Source organism: Elgaria multicarinata, chromosome 1, assembly GCF_023053635.1.
Source record: "Elgaria multicarinata webbii isolate HBS135686 ecotype San Diego chromosome 1, rElgMul1.1.pri, whole genome shotgun sequence".
Classification (NCBI taxonomy): domain Eukaryota; kingdom Metazoa; phylum Chordata; class Lepidosauria; order Squamata; family Anguidae; genus Elgaria; species Elgaria multicarinata.
This window is the reverse complement of record NC_086171.1, coordinates 99,508,810-99,533,667: the sequence shown is the minus strand read 5'-3', so window position 1 is coordinate 99,533,667 and position 24,858 is coordinate 99,508,810. Positions and strand designations below refer to the sequence as shown.

General features: G+C 44.3%; 1 protein-coding gene across 4 annotated transcripts in view; it reads right to left on the bottom strand.

Annotated features, from left to right (window-relative positions):
- PRRX1 (paired related homeobox 1) overlaps nucleotides 1–24,858 on the bottom strand; it is a 94,411-nt gene that overhangs the window by 10,166 nt on the left and 59,387 nt on the right. For all 4 annotated transcript variants that reach the window (XM_063116924.1, XM_063116933.1, XM_063116941.1 and 1 more), the window contains exons 2-3: nucleotides 21,901–22,076; nucleotides 2,975–3,156 (exon numbers count right to left, since the gene is read on the bottom strand). In XM_063116924.1, the coding sequence (XP_062972994.1) occupies nucleotides 2,975–3,156; nucleotides 21,901–22,076 (358 nt within the window). The remainder of the gene's footprint in view (nucleotides 1–2,974; nucleotides 3,157–21,900; nucleotides 22,077–24,858) is intronic.

Below are 24,858 nucleotides of genomic sequence, written 5' to 3'. Positions count from 1 at the left end.
AAGTGGAAAATGCACCCTCCTTGCCAACAGCGCCCTCATTTTTAAAGATAAATAGATCCAAATTGGCACAGTGATAGCTCTTAAGGAGGGCTTTCAGCTTGCCCAATTTGAATCTGATTGGGTCATCCCTTGATTTTAAGGGATTTTTAAAATGGAAATTAAACAAATGTTTACATCTGCATAAGTTTTAAAGCTAAATAGATCCAAATTGGCACAGTGATAGCTCTTAAAAAGGGCTTTCAGCTTACCAAATCTGAATCAGATTGGGCCATCCTTTGATTTTTTATGATTTTTAAAAAATTTCTCTCCCTTAAATTGTTTTCCCCATAGTCCACCAGTGCGAAGGATTGTAGGATCGATCTTCCATTCCTTTGATCATGCAAAGCTGTGCATCTTCCAGTTCATAAACTACAGATCTGCTGGTTCCCTTACTCAAAACTAAATTCCATTGATTTCAACTGCTAAAGTCACACGCAGGCTTACCTTTGAGTAAACCTCATTCAACAGAGAGAGTCTTACTTCTGAATAAACACATATTCCAGTTCCAGAGAGCCACAGAGGGCTTGTGTGTGTGTGTGTGTGTGTGTGTGCATGCATGTTTGACAGATGGAGTGTGTATGAGAGGCGCACCGTGCGAGGTGGGGAGAGGAAGGGGGCGAGGGGAACCAGGTCTGCCTGGTGCCCTTTTCACAAGGCTTGGACACCAGCTGTCTCCGCAGTTGGCTGAGGATACCAATCCCAGGAGGGCTGCAGCGGCAGCTTCTTTTCTTATTCCAGGTTGGTCCCACCCCCTCTGTTTTGCATCAAGGGGAGGCGGAGAGGCAACCTTGAGTCAAGCAGTGGGGAAGCAAGAGCCCCGTGTCTCTTTCCATCCAGGTGGACACTTTACTGAAGTGGGATTCTCTCTCTCTCTACACACACAAACACATAGAATCATAGAATCACATGCACACACACACACCTTTCCTTTCTTTCTTCCTACCAGCCCAATCCCAGGCAGTGTTCGGTGGTCCTAATTCTGCCTGGGATCACTGCTCTTTCTCTCTCCCCTAAGATCTGGTCCTGATCCTAGTAGGGACAGTTTCATTTATTACTTGGGGGGGCAGGCTTAGGCAAGTCTACTCAGAAGTAAGCCTCGTTGAGTTTGGTGGGGCTTACTCTTAGGTAAGTGGGTTATTTATTTATTTAAAGGGCAGAATGGAACAAACCGGGACTTACTTCTGAGTACAGATGTGTACTCATTAAGTACTCCTGGGCACTTAATGACTTACAGGGGATATCCACAAAACTACTTAGGGGAATGAAGTCCTTGTTTTTCCCAAATCTGTTCAGCAACAAGAGAAGCTACTGCCGAGGAAAAAGCAGAGCAACACCCTAATAGCCCCATGTCCATCGCAGTCAGTGCAGGGGTGGGTGGGAGTTGTCCAACCAACAACAACCAATAAAGTGTAGGGGGAGGTACGAAGGAGATCCATGGGCAGATGCAATAGCCAGTGCGCAGGTGCGCAGGGGAGGAGAGGTGTAAAGATGCATGAGCCCCCAAAGCGCCCAGGTGTAAGTGATCAGGGCTTCACCCGCTATGGAAACGAAGGGGGGTAATACGAGGGCAAAAGTGTAGATGTGATGGAGCTCATGCTCAAAATGTTTTTCAGTCCCTGTCTTCATCTTTGCCAGCTCCACAGACCAACCAGCCAACCTCCAAAACACTGTTCAGTCCCTTATTTATGCCAAATATGCAAAACACCTGTCCTGAAAGAGGTCTGTTAGTGGCAAGACCTTGGGGGAGTGGGGTGCAGGGTGCCTCTGTGCAGTGGCACGTTCCAGCCCTTCTGGGATCCATGGCAATGGGGGCTATGCAATATCAGAGGAGAAAGTGGGCATTGCTCCCACCGCAGGAGTGTCTTCACACAGAGGGGGCTTTCCTTGCCTTGCATAGGTATGCATGGAGCCAATCACTCAGAAGAGGAAAAGGGAAAGGGATGCACTACTGGTCAAACTCTAAAACTCGGTCCCTCCAGCGCCTGAGGTGAAGAACAAGTTTAGCTGCCTCCCTGACTGTAGATGCTTTTCTTTGTCCAAACTGGGAGCCACTGAGAATCAAGTGAGCAGTTCTTGGTCATGCTGAAGTGTGATGCTTTCTGGAGAAAAAGCCTCAGTGCTCGGAACGTGTTTTTTTTCCATTGACAATTAGCTATTTAAACCAAGTAAGGAAGGTAACAATGGAGTAGAATGGGGTTCTTTATTGAAGTAAAGGCACATAATGTTCCGTGTTCCACCTGGAGCTCCAGCTCTTTCCCACTCCTCTCTTGGCCCTCTTATTTATTTATTTATTTATTTATTTATCATACTCTTAGCTTTCAAGAAGTGATGGAAAAGGCCACCAGGCCTCCGCAGAATCATTTTGCTTCACAGCATAAAGCAGGTTCAATGACTGAAATATCCCCTGTCCCTTTTTTTAATATCTGCATGGAGTGCTTTGATTAGGAGCCCATGTAACCCTTTCCCCAAGATAGCCTTCAGAATACATCTACTCCTCAAGCTTGCGTTGCTTTTAAGCTAGTTTTCCAGTAAAGGCTCCTCCAAAGAATCCTGGGAAATGTAGTTTGGTGAGGGTGCTGAGAATTTTGTCAGAGATCCATATTCCACCACCCCTCACAGAACTATGGGTACCAAGGTTATCTGGAGAGAAGGAATGAGTTCTAAACCTGTCTGGCAGTGCAATCCTATGCATGCTTACTCAGAAGTAGTTCCAGCTATCTTAAGTGGGTCTTACTCCTGGGTAAGTGTGCATAGGATTGCACCTTAAGCATGGTCCTGTGTAGATATGCCAAATTGCCCATAGAAGACTAGCACTAAGTAGATCACTTTTTAATAATGAACAGCTGAATAGTTTTTCTAGATTTCCCTAGAGCATTGATTCAGGCACCGGCTAGACCTACCCAGGGTGGTGTGGAGAGACATGTTATACAGTCACCTGTATGGAGAGGCAGTCCCCCAGGAGAGATAGTCAGTGGGTCTTGGAGCTGGTCGAGGTACAATTGGCTGCTCCACTGCAGTCACATCCCCTGCGTAGGACTTGAGGAGGGATGCGTTCTTGTTGGCCAGCATGGCTCTCTCATTCCTGCGAAACTTTGCCCGCCTGTTCTGAAACCACACCTACGAAGGGAGGAGAAACACATCCATGTCAGCGGTGAGATGCTCTTTGTGTGGTGTGGATGTCCCTCCTTCCTGTGTGCTGCTGGTTATCTTAGGCTGCTTCCATCGGAGGCTTTCACAGAACCCTTGCCCTGCCTCACAGGCATTTATGAGTGTGGGTGGGGGCGGGGTTTCACAGACAATGGCATCTTTTACTTGTGGCTAGGGATGTCTGTCACGTGGAACTCCATTTCGCTTTGGGCTCAATAGAGTTCCACAGGGTGTGTGGCTCGGCTTGCATTTGCAACTCCCCCCCCCCCAGCTCCGTGGAGACTGCCACAATTTGTGCAAATAGATTTGCGACCGCAATTTGCACAAATTTGCATAATTTGCACAAATTACAGCCACGATTTGTGCAAATTACACATATTTGCTCAAATTGCAAATAATGCAAACTTGCGTGACTCACTGTAGAGTGGGTTGGGCTCCGCAGGATAAATACGAACCAAGATCAATGCAAACTCATTGAGCTCCAGCCCCTGGATGGATTTCTCTGACATCCCTACTCATGATCCTCCTGTATTTTCTTACAGCGCTTCCATCTTTTCCTTGATGCCAAAAGTCCATGAAGGAGAAAAAGATGAACAGCTGCCCAAGGCCTTCTAACTACAAGCAGTAGAATAGGGTGACCCTGTGGAAAGGAGGACAGGGCTCCTGTATCTTTAACAGTTGCACAGAAAAGGGAATTTCAGCAGGTGTTATTTGTATATCTGGAGAACCTGGTGAAATTTTCTCTTCATCACCACAGTTAAAGCTGCAGGAGCTATACTAGAGTGACCAGATTTAAAAGAGGGCAGGGCACCTGCAGCTTTAACTGTTGTGATGAAGAGGAAATTCCACCAGGTTATCCATATATACAAATGACACCTGCAGAAATTCCCTTTTCAATGCAACTGTTAAAGGTGCAGGAGCCCTGTCCTCCTTTTCATATGGTCACCCTACACTAGAAGCTCTCCATCTGGAAGCACCTGTATTTGTTTCACCATTAGACACAACAAAGAGAGGAGGCAAGAATTAAAAGGCAAAAAATTAAGATCAAATAATTACAGAACTAGAGTAAAGCATAGTGCAGCCATCATTCACCGCAAATGCAGGTAGCACGTAACCACAAACGTCTTGATAACAGTTCACCCACTTGAAATCAAGAAAGATCTGTTCTTGTTTCACAGCCACCAAGGCAAAGGTAGCCACAGTTAAAATGGCCTCTTTGTCTTTAATTGTCACTAGAAATTTTCTGTTGATTTGACTAAAATTCACCAACTTTCAATAACGAGTAAGACCAAAGTAGATGTGTGTGTGTTTAATAAACACAAGCTGGTAAGGGTGCTGCTAGACACAAAAGATTTGGGGCACAGTTCCATAGGCATAATATTTGCATATGCTTGCTTATATCTATTTTGAGGATTTATTTAAATTGAGATTATTATTAATTTCCCATTCATTTCACACTAAATAAAACAAATTATGTAATTTTCAGCCCAACCCCAGATCATCTCAAATCAGAAGTTCTGTTCAATTTCAGTTAAGATGCCATGACTCTGAACAATTGTGGAAAAAATGCACAAAAAAGAGTAGCTTTTTCAAGAATCCTTTCACAGTTTTGTACCAAACTGGAGTTTCATAAATTTGACAGAGCACCAATTCAAAAGCAAGTCAAGGACAACTTTGGGGTCATCCTCAATTAATTTTCCAATTCCCACCCAGATCCCATTCCAAAAGTTAATCAGTTCCCCTTCAGTTAATTCATCAATCATCTTTACTTCCTTAAATTAAATTAAAAATAAAATAGCCTAGTGCACAGTTCTCTTTGGGGATTTAAAACATTGGGTGGGTGCTGGGTGTAAGCATCCAGGAATCTCCTAGGCCTGAGGACTGGAGACTGGTCCAGAGGATGCAGAGCAGGGATAGGAAACCTGATGCCTTCCAGATGTTTTGGACCACAACTCCCATGAGCCCCCACCAGCATGGCCAATGTGGTTAAGGATTATGGGAATTGGGTCCAAAACATCTGGATGGCACCATGTTTCCTACCCATGAGTAGAGGAAAGGGAGTAAGGAATAATCCTAGGAAGGAGAGTAGAGGTGGAGGACAGCTGGAAGGAAGAACAGGCAGGTCTGGGAAATATCAAGTAAGGCCTGGGCTCTAGGGCAGAGACAGAGGGAGCCTGGAAAGAGAAAAGCCAAGAGGAGGTGGGGAGTGAAGGGGTGAAAGAATGGACCTCTCCCCTTCTCAGCTGTGCAGCTTTGGGGTTGTATCTCTATGTGGTGAGGAGTTGTTACATTCTCCACCCCCTTACACACACACACACAAAGAGAGAGAGAGAGAGAGAGAGGAAGATGCAAGCTGAGCAGGCTAGGAAGCCCCACACTTAACTCCACTTCTCCAAGCTCCACAACGATCAAGAGGAGCCAACCAAACATACACACAGGACTAGAGATGTATGAGAAACTCATTGATCTGGATTTATCCAGTTTGCACCTTAGAGATTGAACATGGACCTGAACACAATCTGTGGTTGATGCCTGTACATTTCTGAGCTTATTTGTAATTTGTGGGCCCAAAAAAATGTGTTGGACGCGATGTGTACATTTGAAAAATGCACATGAAAATAGGGTGACCATATGACTGGATTTGCCCGGATTTGCCCAGGTTTTTGTTGCAAACCGGCAAATCTGGGAGGGGGAGGGGAAATCCGGATTTTTTACAAAGAGCAGCTCTAATGGGAATTAACAAAAATGCTTATAACTCCATCATTTTTTAAGATAAAGACATGAAACTTGGTACAATGGTAGCTCTTAGGAAGGGCTTTAGTCATACCAAATTTGAAACAGATCTGTTCATTGACTGATTTTTTAGGAATTTTTTAAAAATTTAGGTTTTAAAATTATTATTTTTTAAATTGTCATTTTTAAAGATAAAGAGATGAAACTTTGCACCATGAAAGGACTTAGGTAAAGCTTTAGCCACACCAAATTTGAAACAGATCCATTCATCCATTGATTTTTTAGGAATTTTTTAAAAATTGAGGTTTTAAAATTATTATTTTTAAAATCATCATTTTTAAAGATAAAGTGATGAAACTTTGTACCATGATAGGATTTAGGTAGAGCTTTAGCCACACCAAATTTGAAAGAGATCCGTTCATCCATTGATTTTTTAGGAATTTTTTTAAAAATGAGGTTTTTAAAATTATTATTTTTAAAACTGTCATTTTTAAAGATAAAGAGCTGAAAGTTGGCACCATGATAGCTTTTAGGTAGAGCTTTAGCCATACCAAATTTGAAACAAGGCCAGTAGCAAACCCTGTTAACAACAACAGCAGCTTGCAATGAGTGAAGATACAGTCAGAAAAAATATTTGAGGGAAGGGGAGAATGTAACACTTTTTATACTGTTGTTTTTATACTGTTTTTATGTTTTTTAAATTTTTGTATACTTTTAATGTTTACTATTTTTAATTGTTGTAAACCGCCCAGAGAGCTTCGGCTGTGGGGCGGTATATAAATGTAATAAAATAAAAAAATAAAAAAAATGATAACACAAAGAGTATAGCAAAAGCTTCAAAGTACAGCAAAACCTACAAAAGTAGGAGTGAGTGAAGTTAATTTCAGATACACTGAATCTCTCACTTGTTCTTTATTTCAGTGATTTTAACATTAAGATGTTATGTAGAAGAGATTTGTCTTAAATGTGTGCTGTAAAATCAGACATGTGACCAAGGCTATGTTCGGGTGGGCACGCCCCCTTGGCCCCTTGGTGCTGGACACGCCCCCTTTGGGGCGACCATGTTGTCCTCCTTTTTGTATCCCAAAATATGGTCACCCTACATGAAAAAGGTGTAATTTTGAAAAATCTGGACAAACATGCTTTAATCAATGGGAGAAGAAGATGCACACAATTGATGCATACATTTTGAAAATACACATGAGTTTCCATGTGAAAGAGGAAACAAAGATTGCAAACAGGTATGGACACAAACCAGAACGAGCTTCGAGGTAGAATTTGGAGAACTTCAATGTCCTTGAGTTTATTTTATTTATTATTACATTTATATCCCACCTTTTTTCCTCCAAGGAACCCAAGGCAGTATACATAATCCTTCTCTCTGTTGTTATCTTCACAACAACCACCTTGATTGTTGACTGTGACTGGCCCAAAGCCACCCAGTGAGCTTCCATGGCTGAGTGGGGACTAGAACCCGGATCCTCTGACTCCTAGCTCTACGCTCTAGCCACTACACCACACTGGCTTGTATGCCCATCCCTACACACAAGGCCAGGATCTAACACAACTTGGGGTAACTGGAGGAGGACCTCTTGGCCAGGTAAATTACAACAACAACATGTCCCTCTCTTTTCCCTCCACTCACGTCTGTCTGCACCTTCTCCCGCTTCACCCTATTTCATTCCTATTTCACTTTTTCTTTTTCTCTCCTGGAGGAAAATCCACCCCCACCCCCATGTGGCAATTATGCTTAGAAAATAAAGCTTCCATTGGCACCAATAGAAGTGGAGTTTTTCTAAGCTTGATTGTCACATTGGGGAGGGGGCAGAATCATTGAGTGTCACAACGCACAAGGAGGTTAGGTTGAATCTTTTCCCTTTTGAGCTGCAACCCCCCTGGAAATCCCCTCCACGGCTGGCAATTAAGCTTAGTCTAAACCAGTGGTTCTCAAAGTGGGCAGCATGGGGGGAACTTGAGGTAGTCTTTTCCGAGAAGCTCCTCTCCAGAAGGTCTTAAAACCCAGGGACATTTTTATGGGAGAAGGTAGTTTGGTCCCAAGCCATATAGGGGAAGAATCCCCACATGTCTTAATACCATTTAAGAAGAGTCCTTTTAACGGTGAATTGCTATCCTGCACTATGGAGAGTGGTTCAGAAGCTCCTGGTTGCATTTCCAACATCACATTTGGTGGAATGTGGTTTTTGTGTGGTCTGCCTTCTTCTCTCCAAGCAAAGAAATTGACTCCAGATTACTAAACATGGTGATTTAAGACTCATGATAAGTAACTTTAAACCAGACATTGGGAAACTGGTATCACTTCATCAAGCCTATCCATCATGTTAAGAATTTACAGAATAGTGAGGTACTCTATCTTTGTTACTAAATATGATATCTAATATTCTTGCTAAATGACTATCAGACTTTGAAAAGATGGTATCACTGGATCATGTTCATCAATTATGTTTAATTGAATAAATTTAAAAAAATGTAATTGGATTTTGAAGAAATATTCAATTAATTGTTACTGTTTTGAATTTTATTGTTATTATCTTCCTTAGTGGATTGTTGAAAACTGCTGTTCTGAATAATGATTTTTATAGGGTAGGGTAGGGGGCACTGGGCATGAGTTTGTGGAACCAAGGGGGCGGTGACCTGAAAAATTTTGGGAACCACTGGTCTAAACTTTCAATTGGCTTCATTGCTCTGTGGGGTGGGGATTTTTCAGAGGAAATCACAGTGCACAGGGAGGGGAGGTCTTGCCTTTCCATCTGCAGCTGTGACACACACACACCTGAAAATGCCCCCAATCATGGCAATTAAGATTTGGGGAAAAAATCTTTTATTGGCACCAATGGACACTCAGGGCATGGGAGAATAGATCCAGGGCTCAAGCCTTATGGCTGTTTAATATGAACTTAGGGGAAAGTGTAGTGTGTTGTTTTACCATAGTTACATAGTTTCAGGCTGCCGTACTATCATATTTGTACAGAAATAAAGAAATAGTTTTTTAAAATAAAATAATTAACTGCAGGGGAAAGGAGAACGTAGTGGGCAGGGTGGGAGATTTCGCTGGCATAGTAGGGCTCCTGGTGAAAAGATACATGAGCTGAAAGAGCGGAGTTTCTGGGGTTTGCCCTGGATGGCTTTGCAATGGCAGCTGCATCATGTAGATGACCGACCGCTACTGCGAATCCATCCCAGGGAAAACCCATCGTCTAGACAAGCCCCCTGATGTGCCAGGCTCAGTGGATGGGGGACACACTTGCTCTTGAGTAAACAGGCACTCAGGACCCCATTGCATTGGGCAGCACAGTGCACGCAGCGTGTCCTTCACAGAATCATAGAATAGGAGAGTTGGAAGGGGTCTATGCGGCCATTGAGTCCAACCCCCTGCTCAATGCAGGAATCCACCCTAAAGCATCCCTGACAGGTGGTTGTCCAGCTGCCTCTTGAAGGCCTCTAGTGTGGGAGAGCCCACAACCTCCCTAGGTAACTGGTTCCATTGTCATACTGCTCTAACAGTCAGGAAGTTTTTCCTGATGTCCAGCTGGAATCTGGCTTCCTTTAACTTGAGCCCGTTATTCCGTGTCCTGCACTCTGGGAGGATCGAGAAGAGATCCTGGCCCTCCTCTGAGTGACAACCTTTTAAGTATTTGAAGAGTGCTATCATGTCTCCCCTCCATCTTCTCTTCTCCAGGCTAAACATGCCCAGTTCTTTCAGTCTCTCTTCATAGGGATTTGTTTCCAAACGCCTGAACATCCTGGTTGCCCTCCTCTGAACACAATCCAGCTTGTCTGTGTCCTTCTTGAATTGTGGGGTCCAGAACTGGACGCAATACTCTAGATGAGGCCTGACCAGGGCCGAATAGAAAGGAACCAGTATCTCACGCGATTTGGAAGCTATACTTCTATTAATGCAGCCCAAAAGAGCATTTGCCTTTGTTGCAGCCATATCGCACTGTTGGCTCATATTCAGCTTGTGATCTACAACAATTACAAGATCCTTCTCGTTTCTAGTATTGCTGAGCCAAGTATTCCCCATCTTGTAACTGTGCCTTTGGTTTCTATTTCCTAAATGTAGAACTTGGCATTTATATCAATTAAATTTCATTCTGTTGTTTTCAGCCCAGCACTCCAGCCTATCAAGATCACTTTGAAGTTTGTTTCTGTCTTCCAGGGTATTAGCTATCCCACCCAACTTTGTGTCATCTACAAATTTGATAAGCGTTCCCTGCACCTCCTCGTCCAAATCATTAATAAAAATGTTGAAGAACACTGGGCCCAGGACTGAGCCCTACGGTGCCCCACTTGTTACTCTCCCCAGTTTGAGAAGGTTCCATTGATAAGCACTCTTTGAGTCCAATTCTGTAGCGAACTGTGAATCCACCTAATAGTTGTTCCATCTAGCTCACTTTTAGCGAGTTTGCTGATCAGAATGTCATGTCGTACTTTGTCAAAAGCTTTGCTGAAGTCAAGATATATGACATCCACAGCATTCCCACAGTCCACAAGGGAGGTTATCCTATCAAAAAATGAGATCAAATTAGTCTGACACGATTTGTTCCTGACAAATCCATGTTGGCTTCTAGTAATCACCGCATTGATTTCAAGGTGTTTACAGATTGACTTCTTTATAATCTGCTCCAGAATTTTCCCAGGGATGGATGTCAGACTGACTGGTCTGTAGTTCCCAGGTTCCTCCTTTTTGCCCTTTTTGAAGATAGGGACAACGTTAGCCCTCCTCCAGTCATCCGGCACCTCACCCGTCTTCCATGATTTTGCAAAGATAATAGACAAAGGTTCTGAGAGTTCTTCTGAGAGTTAATGAGATGGGACTGGTCTTGGCTGGAGAAATCCCCAAGGTAACTGGCTCTCTGTAGCTCTCTGAAGATTTGTGCTACTTATGGTGCACCCTGGTAGAAACAAAGGTTATGAATAAAGCAATCCAGCACTTACCTGCCGAATAGACATGGTGCAGAGAATGTAGAGGAAGATGAAAGAACAATCTGTGTAATCTTCACCCAAAAGATTACGATGGGATAAGCCCTGGATGTAGGAAAGTGGTACAAAAGGGAGCTTTGCAACCACTCTACCATCAAATCTGAAAAGAGCAAATGGAAGTGTTTGATTATTAGTGTAGCTCAAGTAAGCTGCCAAATTAACCCACCACACAGGCAGCAGCTACAGCATCTTGCCTCACATTACCAGAGGACAATAGAGGTTCCCAGGTTCCTCCTTTTTGCCCTTTTTGAAGATAGGGACAACGTTAGCCCTCCTCCAGTCGTCCGGCACCTCACCCGTCTTCCATGATTTTGCAAAGATAATAGACAAAGGTTCTGAGAGTTCTTCCGCTAGCTCCTTCATTAATCTAGGATGCAGTACATCGGGCCCTGGAGATTTGAACTCATTCAAGGAAATTAGGTGTTCTTTGACCATTTGTTTATCAATCTCAAACTGTAATCCTGCCCCCTCAACTTCTGCTTCACTTTTTCCAGGGGGGTCATAGACTCGCTTTTGGGAGAAGACCGAGGCAAAGTAGGAATTGAGCACTTCAGCCTTTTCTTTGTCATCTGTCATCAATTTACCATCCTCATTAAGCAGTTGAACCACCATTTCTTTCCTCTGTCTTTTACTACTCACATATCTGAAGAAAGCCTTTTTATTGCTTTTAGCATCCCTCGCAAATCTCAGCTCATTCTGAGCTTTAGCCTTCCTGACGCCATTTCGGCACTTCTGCGCCACTTGTCTGTACTCTTCTTTTGTAGCCTGGCCTTCCTTCCCCTTCCTATATGTATCCCTTGTTGTTTTCAGGTCATCTTTAAGCTTTTTGTGGAGCCACATTGGTTTCCTCTGTTGTCTTCTATCTTTTCTCCTTGTTGGAATTGTTTGTAACTGTGCCTTTAAAATTTCCTTTTTAAAATACTCCCACCCATCCTGCACTCCTTTTCTCATTAGGCTCACTTGCCACGGGACCTTACTTATCATAGTTCTCAGTTTATTAAAATCAGCTTTCCTAAAATCCAGAGTACATGTATGGCTACACTCAACTTTTGTCTCCTTCATAATCAAGAATTCAAGTATGACGTGGTCACTTTCCCCCAGAGTTCCCGTAACTGCCACTTTATCCACTAAGTCATCCCTATTGGTCAATATCAAGTCAAGGATTGCCAATCCTCTAGTTCCTTCCTCCACTTTCTGTAGGAGAAAGTTATCACCCACACATGTCAGGAATTTCTTGGAAAGGCCGCTTTTGGCAGAATTTGTCTCCCAACAGATATCAGGGTAATTGAAGTCCCCCATCTCTACTACATCACACTTCCTTGAAACACTGGCAATTTGTTTCTCAAAAGTTTCATCCTCGTCCTCTCCTTGATTGGGTGGTCGGTAGTAGACTCCGATTATCATGTTCTTTTTATTCCTTGTCCCATTTATTTTAATCCAGATGCTCCCGATGGGGCTCCCAGTCTCATCAGCCTGTATTTCTGTGCAGGGATAGGTATTTTTTTAACATATAGTGCAACTCCGCCTCCCTTTCTATTTCTTCTGTTGTTTCTGAACAAGTTATATCCTTCAATTGCTATATTCCAGTCATGGGAGTCACCCCACCAAGTTTCAGTTATACCTATCAGTTCGTATTTGACTTCACGAAATAAAAGTTCAAGTTCGTTCTGTTTGTTTCCCATGCTCTGGGCATTAGTATATAGACATCAAAGACCATGTGCTTTATGGTCTGGCTTTGTTCCTACATTGTTGTGGACACTATTTTGGGGCACTATTGAAGCTGTTCTCTGTACTGTAGGGCATGGGCCTTCATGCATTGTGCCTCGAAGTTTACGTCTCCCGCCCCTGTAAGATTCAGTTTAAAGCCCTCCTAATCAAGTTCTTCATGCTGTGGCCGAACACATTCTTTCCAGCCCTTGTGAAGTGCAACCCATCCCTTGCCAGCAGTCCATCTTCCAAGTAGTGTACCCTGTGGTCCCAAAATCCAAAACTTTCACGTCAGCACCATCTTCGTAGCCAGTTGTTCATCCAGAGTATTTTTCTTTCCCTTTCTAATCCTCTTCCAAGAACTGGGAGGATGGATGAGAAAACTACCTGGGCCCCAAAGTCTTGACTTTCCTCCTTCCAGCCATGTCTCTGTGATACAAGCCAGGTCAGCAAGCTCATCCAGATTCCAGAGGAGGGCAACCAGGATGTTCAGGCATTTGGAAACAAATCCCTATGAAGAGAGACTGAAAGAACTGGGCATGTTTAGCCTGGAGAAGAGAAGGTTGAGGGGAGACATGATAGCACTCTTCAAATACTTGAAAGGTTGTCACACAGAGGAGGGCCAGGATCTCTTCTCGATCCTCCCAGAGTGCAGGACACGGAATAACGGGCTCAAGTTAAAGGAAGCCAGATTCCAGCTGGACATCAGGAAAAACTTCCTGACTGTTAGAGCAGTACGACAATGGAATCAGTTCCCTAGGGAGGTTGTGGGCTCTCCCACACTAGAGGCCTTCAAGAGGCAGCTGGACAAGCATCTGTCAGGGATGCTTTAGGGTGGATTCCTGCATTGAGCAGGGGGTTGGACTCGATGGCCTTGTAGGCCCCTTCCAACTCTGCTTCCCCTTCCCCCTTTTGAGCAGGGGGACAGGCCCTGGCCCAGGCCCAGGCCCAGGCCCAGGCCCAGGCCCAGGCCCAGGCCCAGGCCCAGGCCCAGGCCCAGGCCCAGGCCCAGGCCCAGGCCCAGGCCCAGGCCCAGGCCTTCGCCCTCGTATGCCCCTGAAGTGGCTCCCCTAAAGGGGCAAACCCACCAGCGGCAGTCCCATCCACGCAAGAGCCTGCCTTTTATGCCCCAGCTCCCAAAGTTGTTTGCAGCTGGGAGGAGGGGGGTGTTGGCTGGACCTGAACCTGCAAAGAGGCAGATGCAGAAGAGAAGTCTCACAGGTCAGGCTACTCCAAGATGGAAGGTTGCCTTGCAGCACTGTAGAGCTTCCTCTCCTCGTGGATGTGATGGTGTGGAGGGAGGTCTTGCTGATGAAAGAGGAGGGCAGGGCAGGCTTGTGCTGACTCAGTTGAATGGACATTTGCTGCTCCAACCCCTCCCTCGTTGCCCGCAGAAATGGCACCCAGCTGATGAAATGTTAAATCGGTAAAACGCTAGACCACAAACTAGGCATGTGCTCCGCTCCTATTAGAAGCGCAGAAGCAGGAGCGAATTGGCCTGCTCCGCCTTGCCCAGAGGCGGAGTAGAAGCGGACCACGGACCCCTAGAAGCAAGGCGAAGAGAAGCAACCATTTTCGGAGCGCTTCTCTTTCCGCGGAGTGCTCCGATCACCATCTTGAAACATTTCGCCCATAGATAACTGGGTTGTTTTTGAAGCTATCATTCTGAAAATTCTTGTGCTTAGACAGTCGTGGATGGGGGTCATTTTGAGACTACTCTCAGCTCTCTGCGTCATGCGGGTCGCGTGCTATATTTTTTAAAAAATCGGGTCAACAAACAGGGACAGCGCGGGTCAAACGGCGGTTTTCGCCCATAGGATTGCATTGCGGAAAAGAATCGGGGATAACTGGGTTGATTTTTAAGCTATCGTTCTGAAAATTCTTGTGCTTAGACAGTCGTGGATGGGGATCATTTTGAGACTACTCTCAACTTTCTGTGTCCTTTGGTTCGTGTGCTATGTTTTTTTAAAAAATCAGGTACATTTACAATACAAACGGTAGGGTAAACCCGGCTGCGGCGCGGCGGGGTTTATTTGAAGCGATGACAGGCACATTCAACTCCCAATCCTGATGACAATTGATCACCTCATGAAGCATCCTCCAATCCCAGCGTTGGAGGGGGGGACTAAGGCAGAGGCACCCTCAGAGCTTTCAGCTTTCAGCGTCTTTGTGGGTTGTCGTTCGTGGAGAGAGGAGTTAGTTATAGGTGCTGCTGCTGTGTTTGGACTTTGGAGATAGATTAGGATTTAGCTTGGCGCGTGTGTGTGTTTGTTTGCTTCTTTCTGACTTTTAGCTTAGTTTGCTCTGTGTTTTTCCCTTAATTTGATTTAATATAAACTTTATTTTTAAACTTTGGAGTGTGTGTTTGGTTGGTTGGTTGGTTGGTTGGTTGTCCCCCCCTCCCCTCTCTTAAAGCCTGACTGTGTTTCATCTTCTTTCCTTCTATATACCAAAAAATACAAAAAAATACAAAAAAAATATTATTCTCTATTTCTTCTCTCTGTTACTTGGACTCTGTGTGTGACTGTGTGATTGTGTGAGCGTGCTGTGTGTGCAGTGCACTGTTTGTGAAGTGCAACAGCCACTGATTGAGCACTTCAAATCCTGTTTGGGCAAAGCATACACACACTTCTTGTCCCATTTCCCTACATACAGTAGGATTAGACACATGGATTAGCTTTCATGGTGCCAAGTTTGAGGTTTCTAACATGCAAAATGACAGAGCTATGGAAAGGGGTGTGAATGGGGTGCCCGATTTTCAAAAATTTGCCAAAAATCAGGGGATGATGGGATTGCCTTGAAACTTGGCGTCCATGTGGACACATGGATAAGCTATCATGGTGCTGAGTTTGAGGTTTCTAACATGCAAATTGACGTAGTTGTAGAATGGGACAATTTGGGGTGAGTTAAGCCGTGTCAAAAATCAGAGGATGATGGGATTGCCTTGAGTCTGGGTGTCCATGTGGACACATGGATAAGCTATCATGGTGCTGAGTTTGAGGTTTCTAACATGCAAATTGACGGAGCTATCCCAAGGGGTCTGAATGGGGTGCCCGATTTTCAAAAATTTGCCAAAAATCAGGGGATGATGGGATTGGCTTGAAACTTGGCGTCCATGTGGACACGTGGATAAGCTATCATGGTGCCGAGTTTGAGGTTTCTAACGTGCAAATTGACGGAGCTATCGAAAGGGGTGTGAATTAGGGTTATGGGTGGTGCGTTAGAGGTTAAAATCAGGGGATGATGGGACTGCCTTGAGTCTGGGCATGAGTGTGTGTCCCTGGATAAGCTCTCATGGTGGCGAGTTTGAGATTTTTAGCGTGCAAATTGATGGAGCTATGGAAAGGGGTGTGAATGGGGTGTCATGAGGTGTCATGGTGCCAAACGTGAGGTTTCTAACTTGAACAGAAAAAAAGTTGTTTACTTTTTTAACTTTCAATGCAACCCTATGGGGGGGGAAACGGAGCTCCGATCTGGATCCGGAGCTCCGAGCGGAGCGGAGCGGAGATGGGCGGAGCGGGGGCGGGGTGAAGCGGCCTGATCCGAAAATCGCAGATCTGGAAGTGAAGCGGAGCGGGGGGTCCGTGCACACCCCTACCACAAACCCAGAGCGGGCTGGGGGGAGGGAAGGTGGCCATGTCCATCACAATGTCCAGCCATGACAAGAACTAATGAATTGGACGGGGAAGGAGAAGGGGTGGGGGTGGAGTGGAGAGCAACAAGCGAAAGGAGATTTCAGCGGTACAGTGGCTATACCACAAACACACATGAAAGGGACCATTAGCTTGACGCACTAATGAAATGGAGGTGGAAATCTCGGAGGTAAGCCAGGAAAAAAAGTAGGTGTGACAGAGCCCAATGGTGGGTTAAACAAGCAGTGTAGGAACGCTCTTGCTCGCCTTAAAGTTAACTTGGACAGATCAAGCAAATAGTTTTCCAGATTATAATAAAGTTTTATCAGCTTGAGTAGGAAACCCTGCTCCCCAAAAGCACAGCAAACAGCTTAAATTAAAGTGACAGTTCCATAGGGCTTACCTGCAACTTTTTTTCAGTGCCACAGCTGAAACCAGTAACAAAGAGCTCAATCAGACAAGCATTTTTATTGCATGCTTGTAATTGGGCACTCGCGGATTTTCGTGGGTCCCTCTCATGATATTGTCGGCCTCCCGCCCCTTCTAGCCTTCTTCACACGAAAAAAAAAGAAGTACATCTGTCTTTAAGACAGAATTTGCCGCTATCTCCTGCTGTGTGCAGGAGAAGCAGCGGGATCAAAACATCCCCTGAATAGGCCATGTGCAAGTTGTTTACTTCCTCTTTCAAAAGAGGAAGTAATGAAGGACAAACACGTGGGCGGAGAAGTGACAGTAAGTGATTTCCCCTGTGTGATGACGCTCTGATGAAGTGTAGAGTGACTCTGAGAGTCTTCTCACATATTTCATTTTTAGGGACACACTCCTCTCCAGAGGGGGAGCTGTGTTAGCCTCTTGCAACAAAAACAACCAAGAGTCTTGTGACACCTGCAAGACTAACACATTTATTCTGGCATAAGCTTTTGTGGACACTGTCCACGTTTTCGGCTCATCTTCTTTCCTCAACATAGCACTTTGGTTTCATGAGCAGTCCATTTTCCAAACACTCAAAGAGCAATGCTGTGCACCTCAGCAAGTGTAGTTCTTCCCCCAGATATGGGCATCCACTGCTCTTCTGACTGCTATATTCAACAAGGTTCCATACCCGTGTCCACTTGCCCATTTCTAGATGAGAAGCTCCTTGTGATCTGCTCAAATCACCATTGATGGGTTCTGCCCTTGCAGCTGGGAATCAGGAGAGAAGCCTGTCCCCCTCCAGTGAGGGTTTCCCCTCCTCACCTCACCTTTTCCACTGCATATGTGCATATATCAAACTACTATTTGATCAGGATTAGCACCACAGTGGCAAAAAGCAGGAAATCGCTTCTGGTGAAATGTGGCCTGCATGAAACACACAGCAGCGGGCTGCTCTGTCCACACCCCATCGTCCCTCCTCTCCGAAATATAGGCGACAGTCTCACGAGGACCCTGGCTCTCACCTTAGTGAATGCAGCGAGCATATGTTTCTATGATTAAAAAATAGATCAGGCACTCCTATGAGAACCTCAGCAAAGTCTATAAAGCCCTGCGAGGTTTTTTTTGGCAGCCCTGCTTGGCTTAGAACTTTGGCTGTGCCATAAATTCAATTCAGAAAAAAAATAGACATAAATTTTCTGCACATTTTTCTCATTTCCACTGATTGTTAAAGCAGAGAAGGCCTGCAGCTGCTTCTAGAGTTTAATAGTTATTTCCCCCACTGTGGAATTCTATGGGTTAGTTTTAAACCCACAGCAAAAAGAATACAATTCCCTGCAAAATATGGATATAGTGAGTTCCTTGGGACAAAGACTTTGAGCACAACCCAGTCCAAACTAAGCAGTTTTAAGCCCTTTTGGTTTTCATGGGAATGATTTGAGCATGAATTGATTATTGAAATCACAATAATCAAATGACAGTCTGGGTTGGATTGTGTACTCCGCCTTACATAGAGCATTTAAGCATGAAATCTCACATGTTTGATACCATCGACCATGGTATCCTTCTGGATAGGTTGTCAGGGCTGGGAGTTGGAGGCACTGTGTTGCAGTGGTTCTGCTCCTACTTAGATGGCTGGTTCCAGAAGGTGGTTTGGGGGGATTGCTCTGTGCCATGGCATTTAGGCCATGACATTTAGGTTCCACAGGGCTCTATTTGATCCCCTATGCTGTTTAACATATACATGAAACCACTGAGAGAGGTTATCCAGAGATGTGGGTTGAGTGTTATCAATATGCAGATGACACCCAGCTCTACCTCTCCTTTTCATCAAACCCAGGTGAGGCAGTGGCTGTTCTGAATCAGGGCCTGAGCACAGTAACGGACTGGATGAGGGCCAGTAATCCAGAAAAGACGGAGGTACTGTTAGCGGGTGAGTTCGCCTGTCCATCTAAGTGATGTTCACCCTGTTCTAGATGGGGTTGCACTCCCCCTAAAGGATCAGGTTCGTATTTGGGGGGTGCTATTGGATCCAGAACTGTCACTTGAGGCACAGGTGAACTCAGTGGCAAAGAGCACCTTTTATCAGCTTATGCTTATATACCAGCTGCACCCTTATCTGGACAGAGATAGCCTAACTACAGTTATCCATGCTCTGGTAATCTTTTGTCTCGATTATTGTAATGTGTTTATTGTGGGGCTGCCTTTGAAAATGGTCCGGAAACTTCAGCTGGTACAAAACAGGGCAGCCCGTTTACTAACAGGGACTGGCCGGTGAGATCACATTACACCAGTCCTTTTACAACTTCATTGGCTGCCAGTCCAGGTCTGGGCCCGATTCAAAGTGCTGGTATTAACATTCAAAGCCCTAAACGGCTTGGGGCCAGGTTATCTGAAGGAACACCTCCTCCCATATGTACCTGCCCAGACATTAAGATCATCAAGTTAAAGGAAGCCAGATTCCAGCTGGACATCAGGAAAAACTTCCTGACTGTTAGAGCAGTACAACAATGGAATCAGTTACCTAGGGAGGTTGTGGGCTCTCACACTAGAGGCATTCAAGAGGCAGCTGGACAACCATCTGGCAGGGATGCTTTAGGGTGGATTCCTGCATTGAGCAGGGGGTTGGACTCGATGGCCTTGTAGGCCCCTTCCAATTCTGCTATTCTATGATTCTATGATCATTAGGGGGTCCTTCTCCATGAGCCCCTGCCAAAGGAACTGAGGCAGGTGACTACCAGGGGCAGGGCCTTCTCTCCTGTGGCACCATGGTTGTGGAATGAGCTCCCTAGAGAGGTTCACCTGGCACCTATATTATACTCTATAGATGCCACCTTCTTTAATTTTTCAGTATTTTAACAATTTATCAACTTAATTTTTAACTGTGCTGTTTTAAATTTATATTTTAAATCTGTATTAATTTCTGCATTGCTGCTCGGTTTTATCCTGGTTGTGCTTTTATATTGTATTTTATATTATGCTTTTATACAGTTGTTTGTTTTATATTCTGAATGGTTTTCACTGTCTTAATTTTTGTGAACCGCCCAGAGAGCTTCAGCTATTGGGCGGTATAGAAATGCAGTAATAAATAAATAAAAGTTGTTATCATTGATTATGATTATGCAAATATCTATAAAGTGCTCTTGAACTCACTTTATTAAACATCATGGGAAAAAACCTTTTGGCCAGAATTTTAATATGCCAGCTATCTTTGCCTCCAAGATGCCTTGAGAGCAGGCGGCATGAATCATGTTCCAGGAACCAGCAAATATGGGCCCAAGGGACTGTCTCACACCCATTGTCACCCAAAACACAATACACTTCCTCCAAAGTGGGATTGAGGAAATGTTAATAGTTAACAAGAAAATCACCAGCTGCTTCTTTTCTGTCCTAGCTACCAGTATAATTAACACTGGACCTAGCAGAGCTGGCTTCAAAGAGCTTTATCACACCAGAGTTATACTGTGCAATCACTGCAAATTGCGTGCAAAGGACTCCGAAGTTTTCCATTTTATAATCTGCTTTTATTGTGAAGGACTCCCATGCATCCTGCTTTAATTGTGCTTCTTAACCAAAAGAAGTGCAATATTTTGCTACTAGTTTTCGAGCGTATCATTTGTTGTTTTTTTGAGTGGCCACTGGGGCGCAGGAGCAAGATTTGAAGAAAAATTAAACAAATGCTTACATCTGTGTAAGCTTTAAAGATAAAGACATCAAAATTGGCACAGTAATCGATATTAAGGAGAGCTTTAAGCTTACCAAATTTGAACCTGATTGGGTCATCTATTGATTTTTTATAATTTTTTTACATTTCCCCCCTTAAACCCATTTCCTGGTATGCAAAGGATCTTGCTGCCTGGTAGCAACAACAACGGCGACAGCTTAGTGCTGTAGGGATAATTTGAGGAAAACAGGTCCATGGGATGAAGCCCAAAGCTAACTTTATCCAGTTTTGGAAGTTTTGTTCTGTTTATTATATTGTAGATTCCATTTGTTATATTATAGATTTTACTTTAATTGTAAGTTGCCCTTTGAATGCTGTAGTGTTGAAGAACAGGGCATAAATGGGGACAACAAACAAAGAGTTCCGTCTGATGAGTGTTTTATCGCACGCTCGTTGCTGGGCACTCAAGGATTTTCATGGGTCCCTCCCACGACGTTGTCTGCCTCCCACGTGCCTCCCGCCCTTTCTAGCCTTCTTTGTGCCACAAAAAAACACCCCAGTAAGTCCGACTTATTTTTAAAGATGGAAGTTGCCGCCATCTCCCGCTGTGTGCAGGAGAAGCAGCGGGATCAAAACAGCCCACTGAATGGGCCACGTGCACGTTGTTCAAAAGAGGAAGTAATGAGGGACAAAAGCGCAGCGGAGAAGCAATGGTAAGCAAATGCGATTTCCCCCTGTGTGATGACACTTAGAGTGTCAATCATCCCGTAGCTCTTTACCTGATTGGCTAAGACTGCCAAAGCAAAATTTCAGCTTCAAAAAACATCCATTTGAAGAAGTGGCTCTGGCCATGTCTACACCAGCCCGATAGTCTGGGGAGGTCACGGCTGAGTCCCTGTGCATCTGAATGATGCACAGGGACTCCCGAGGGCAGGCGGGAACTGGCACGGGTTTTCCAAGGGATAAAAAAAACAAAACCTGAGAAAATCCAATTCTTCCCATGGTCTTGGGAGGTGAGGGCGCCCGTCTCAGCTTCTCCCCTCCTCCCCTTAAGTAGCAGGGTTCAGTAGCAGGGAAGGAGCTGGGCCGGGAGGAATGCAGGGACAGCGGGGTCAGGTGGGGGAGCAGGGGCGGGCCTTTTCTCTCTCTTTACCTTATTTTTCACTGGAGCACAAGTGCGCTCCAGCGCCTCTTCTTTCTTTCTTTTTTTAAAAAATGATGGGTGCAACGTCCAGGACATCGCACGGCTGTTTGGATGCAGGGCGACGATCTCGGAAGCAGGGAAGTCCAAGATCATCTCCCCTGCATCCCTCTACACCCTGAGGTGTAGAAAGGGCCTCTCTGTGTTTGTCTGTGTGTGTCTGGGAGAGGTGGGGAAAGAGAAAGTGAGTCAAAGACTAATACCAATCCCAAGTGGAATATATAGAATTAAAACAAAACACCACACTCCGTTAAAACAAAACAAAAACCTACATGCTGTTTTTCAGGGCTGAAGGGAAGGGGAAAGAGTGCCTCCCCACCATTTTTCTGTTCGTTTGGCATTTACGTGAAAGCGAGAGTAATCACCTGAACCCTGGCTTCAGTGAGGTTGACTCTGCGTGCGAGGTCTTCTCGTACGAAGGCGTCTGGGTAGTGTGTCCGCTCAAAGACTCTCTCCAGGGCCTGCAATTGACTGCTGTTGAAGGTGGTTCGGTTTCGTCTCTGCTTTCTCTTCTTCTTCTCTTCAGAATTCAGCTGGTCACCTGGCAGAGAAGTGAGCAGAAAAGGTGAAATGGGGGCGATTTTAGATCACGGAGTTCATCAGACGAGCGTTTTACTGCTTGCTCACTACTGCCGACTCACGGTTTTTCACACCTCCTTTAAACGCCGCCGTCTGCCTCCTGCTTGCCTTCCGTTCCTTCTTGCCTTTTTCCCATCACAAAATGGACCCCTTTTAATCTGACTTTTTTTGAGGGGAAATGGAATGTGCCTCTATTTCCTGCCTCTATTTTCCTGTGTGCAGGAAAAGCGGCGCAATAAAAACAGCCCCTGAATGGACCACGTGGTCTTTGTTTACTTCTTTCTTCTCCGGGAAGAAAGAGGAAGTATTCTGTCACAGGAGTGGGGGCGGACAAGTGACAGTAGGGAACTGCGATTCCCCCACCCACCCACCCGGCATCTGATGGCGCTCATAGAGTATCTGGATTCATTAGAGTTACAAACTAATTTTGGATGTTTTTAGGAGATAAATCATCTCTCTTTTGTTTAACCTTCTCTGGGCACACCCTGACAGCACGGGGGTGGGTGGGTGGGCGGGAATCATAAAATATTTGTGTCAGACTTTCACAACTCCATCTTTAAGGTAGTCCTTAACCATGATGAGGTGTATATTGCCATGTGGTATTTTAAAAAACCCCAAAAAAACCCAATCCAGCTTTTGGGGTCAATCCTGCCTCCATTGGAAAGATTGGGACAATTGAATAACCATCTACATATGGTGCTAGGCGTAAATGTGACTCTGCCAGACGCTGTATGAAGTCAGAGAACGGGCACGTGTCATCTCTGCATCAATACAATGACAGAATATTACATATTACTCCTGCAGTTGTAAAATGTGTTGATGGTACATAGACTGCTGAAGTAGCATGTACTATTGTTATGAAGTATGTGCAATTTGTTGTTACCAGTAATTCACAACATATTATTATTGCACTGTTATATGTGTCCAGATATTATAATTCTGTTGTATGTATGGTGAAGGGGCAATATTTTTAAAAAATATTTTTTAATTCATGTATTTATTTTTTGTACTTTATATTGTGGGGTCCTGGGGACCCCAATGGCAAGTGCAAGTATATTATTGTAATGGAAAATGTAATATCTCAGTAAAGACTTTTTTTAAAACAACAACAACTTGCAAATCGTGAATTATTATCACCAGATATTTTATTTGTATGGGTTTCTTGGGGTACATTTGACCCCAATATCAGATTGGTACAGTCAATTTTTGTATTGATCGAAGGTTACTTAATTAAATTTAAATGAGTTCATGCCATACAAACCTCAATGTGGAGAGATGGAAGAGAAATAGTTTTTGCTTATTATATTGTATGGTCAATATACTATAATGCCGTGGAGCTCCCACTGTTTCTGTTGCACCAGCAAGATCCACCACTAGTGCTAGATGAAGCCAACACTTCCTAAACAAACTTGGAAACAAACAGAAATACTAGTTTCTGTAATGTCACAGGTCATAGAATCATAGAACAGCAGAGTTGGAAGGGGCCTACAAGGCCATCGAATCCAACCCCCTGCTCAATGCAAGCAGGGGGTTCTGCAAGTTCCGCTGACCTGCCCCCTTCCAGAAACAAGTGTTTTGGCTGGTTTGCTTAAGGATCTGCTAGCTTCCTGTTGCCCTAGTGATGAGTCTCACTAGTGCATGGGCAGCAATGGATGCTGCCCTATATCACCACTCAAGTTTAGAAGGCATCTTTAATGATTTTCTTCCTTTCCTATTGAGACGAGTAACTGCTTCTCACTTCATCCAACTAGCTTGTTTCCCAAACTTTCATGGATTTATCTGAGATTCACCAGATCAAGAGAGGATACAACAGCTTTAAAGGACAGACCCCACTCAGTGATAGATTTGCAAATCTTTACCAAATGTTTTAGGCTTCATGAATTAAAGTATCTGAGTTGTGGTCTCTGAAACTTCTCTCAAGTCAAATAACACAAAGTGGTACTGCAAAATATACATTTATTGCTCAAACAGTATTAGAGAATAACAAATCTTTGCAATGATGAAACAAGCAAAGCACATACAATGCAATTAGAATTATTACAACCATAAGCAAAATCGTAGCTAGCATATTCCTTATTAAAATGAAAGTTTATTCTTCTCAACCAACAAAGCAGTCGTCATTAAGATCTTATAGTTACCAACTCAGCAAGGATGGTTTGAGCTTAGGCAATTATGTTGGGTAGGAGTCTTGTTCTCCCAGGATTTCTCTGGGCAGTCAGATCCAACTCTTGCTTTTATAACTTTTTTGTGGATGACTTCATCTTTAAGTTTTAGAGGTAGTCATACCACTGTTCCTATTTCTCACAATGTAACCAGGTCTGCCATTGACACCAGTAAGGTATGGCGGTATCTCTGCTAAACTAAGTTACGTGCTGCTTCCAGCACTTGGCCAACCCATTTGTGGCAGTCTCCCTTCAATTCCAAAAGTATATTCCATTACTCAAAGTTATCTCATAGCATGTACACACAACTAGTCACATCTGTTACTGATCACTTACTGTCAGCATATTTACAGATAAAGCACTCCTATGAAATACGATAAATTCTTATCAACAATAGATTCTTACTGTGTGACACTACTATGGAAAAGGGGTAAAACCAAGATATTCTCAATAAATAAGCAACTGCCCCCTTAAGTTTTAGCCTCACTAATTAAAATTGGCCCCACCAGTGAATCAACTAAAGCTGTCACGCTACAGTTACACGTCTCTGCATTGTAGTTTCGCTCCTAGAAAAGTACATGG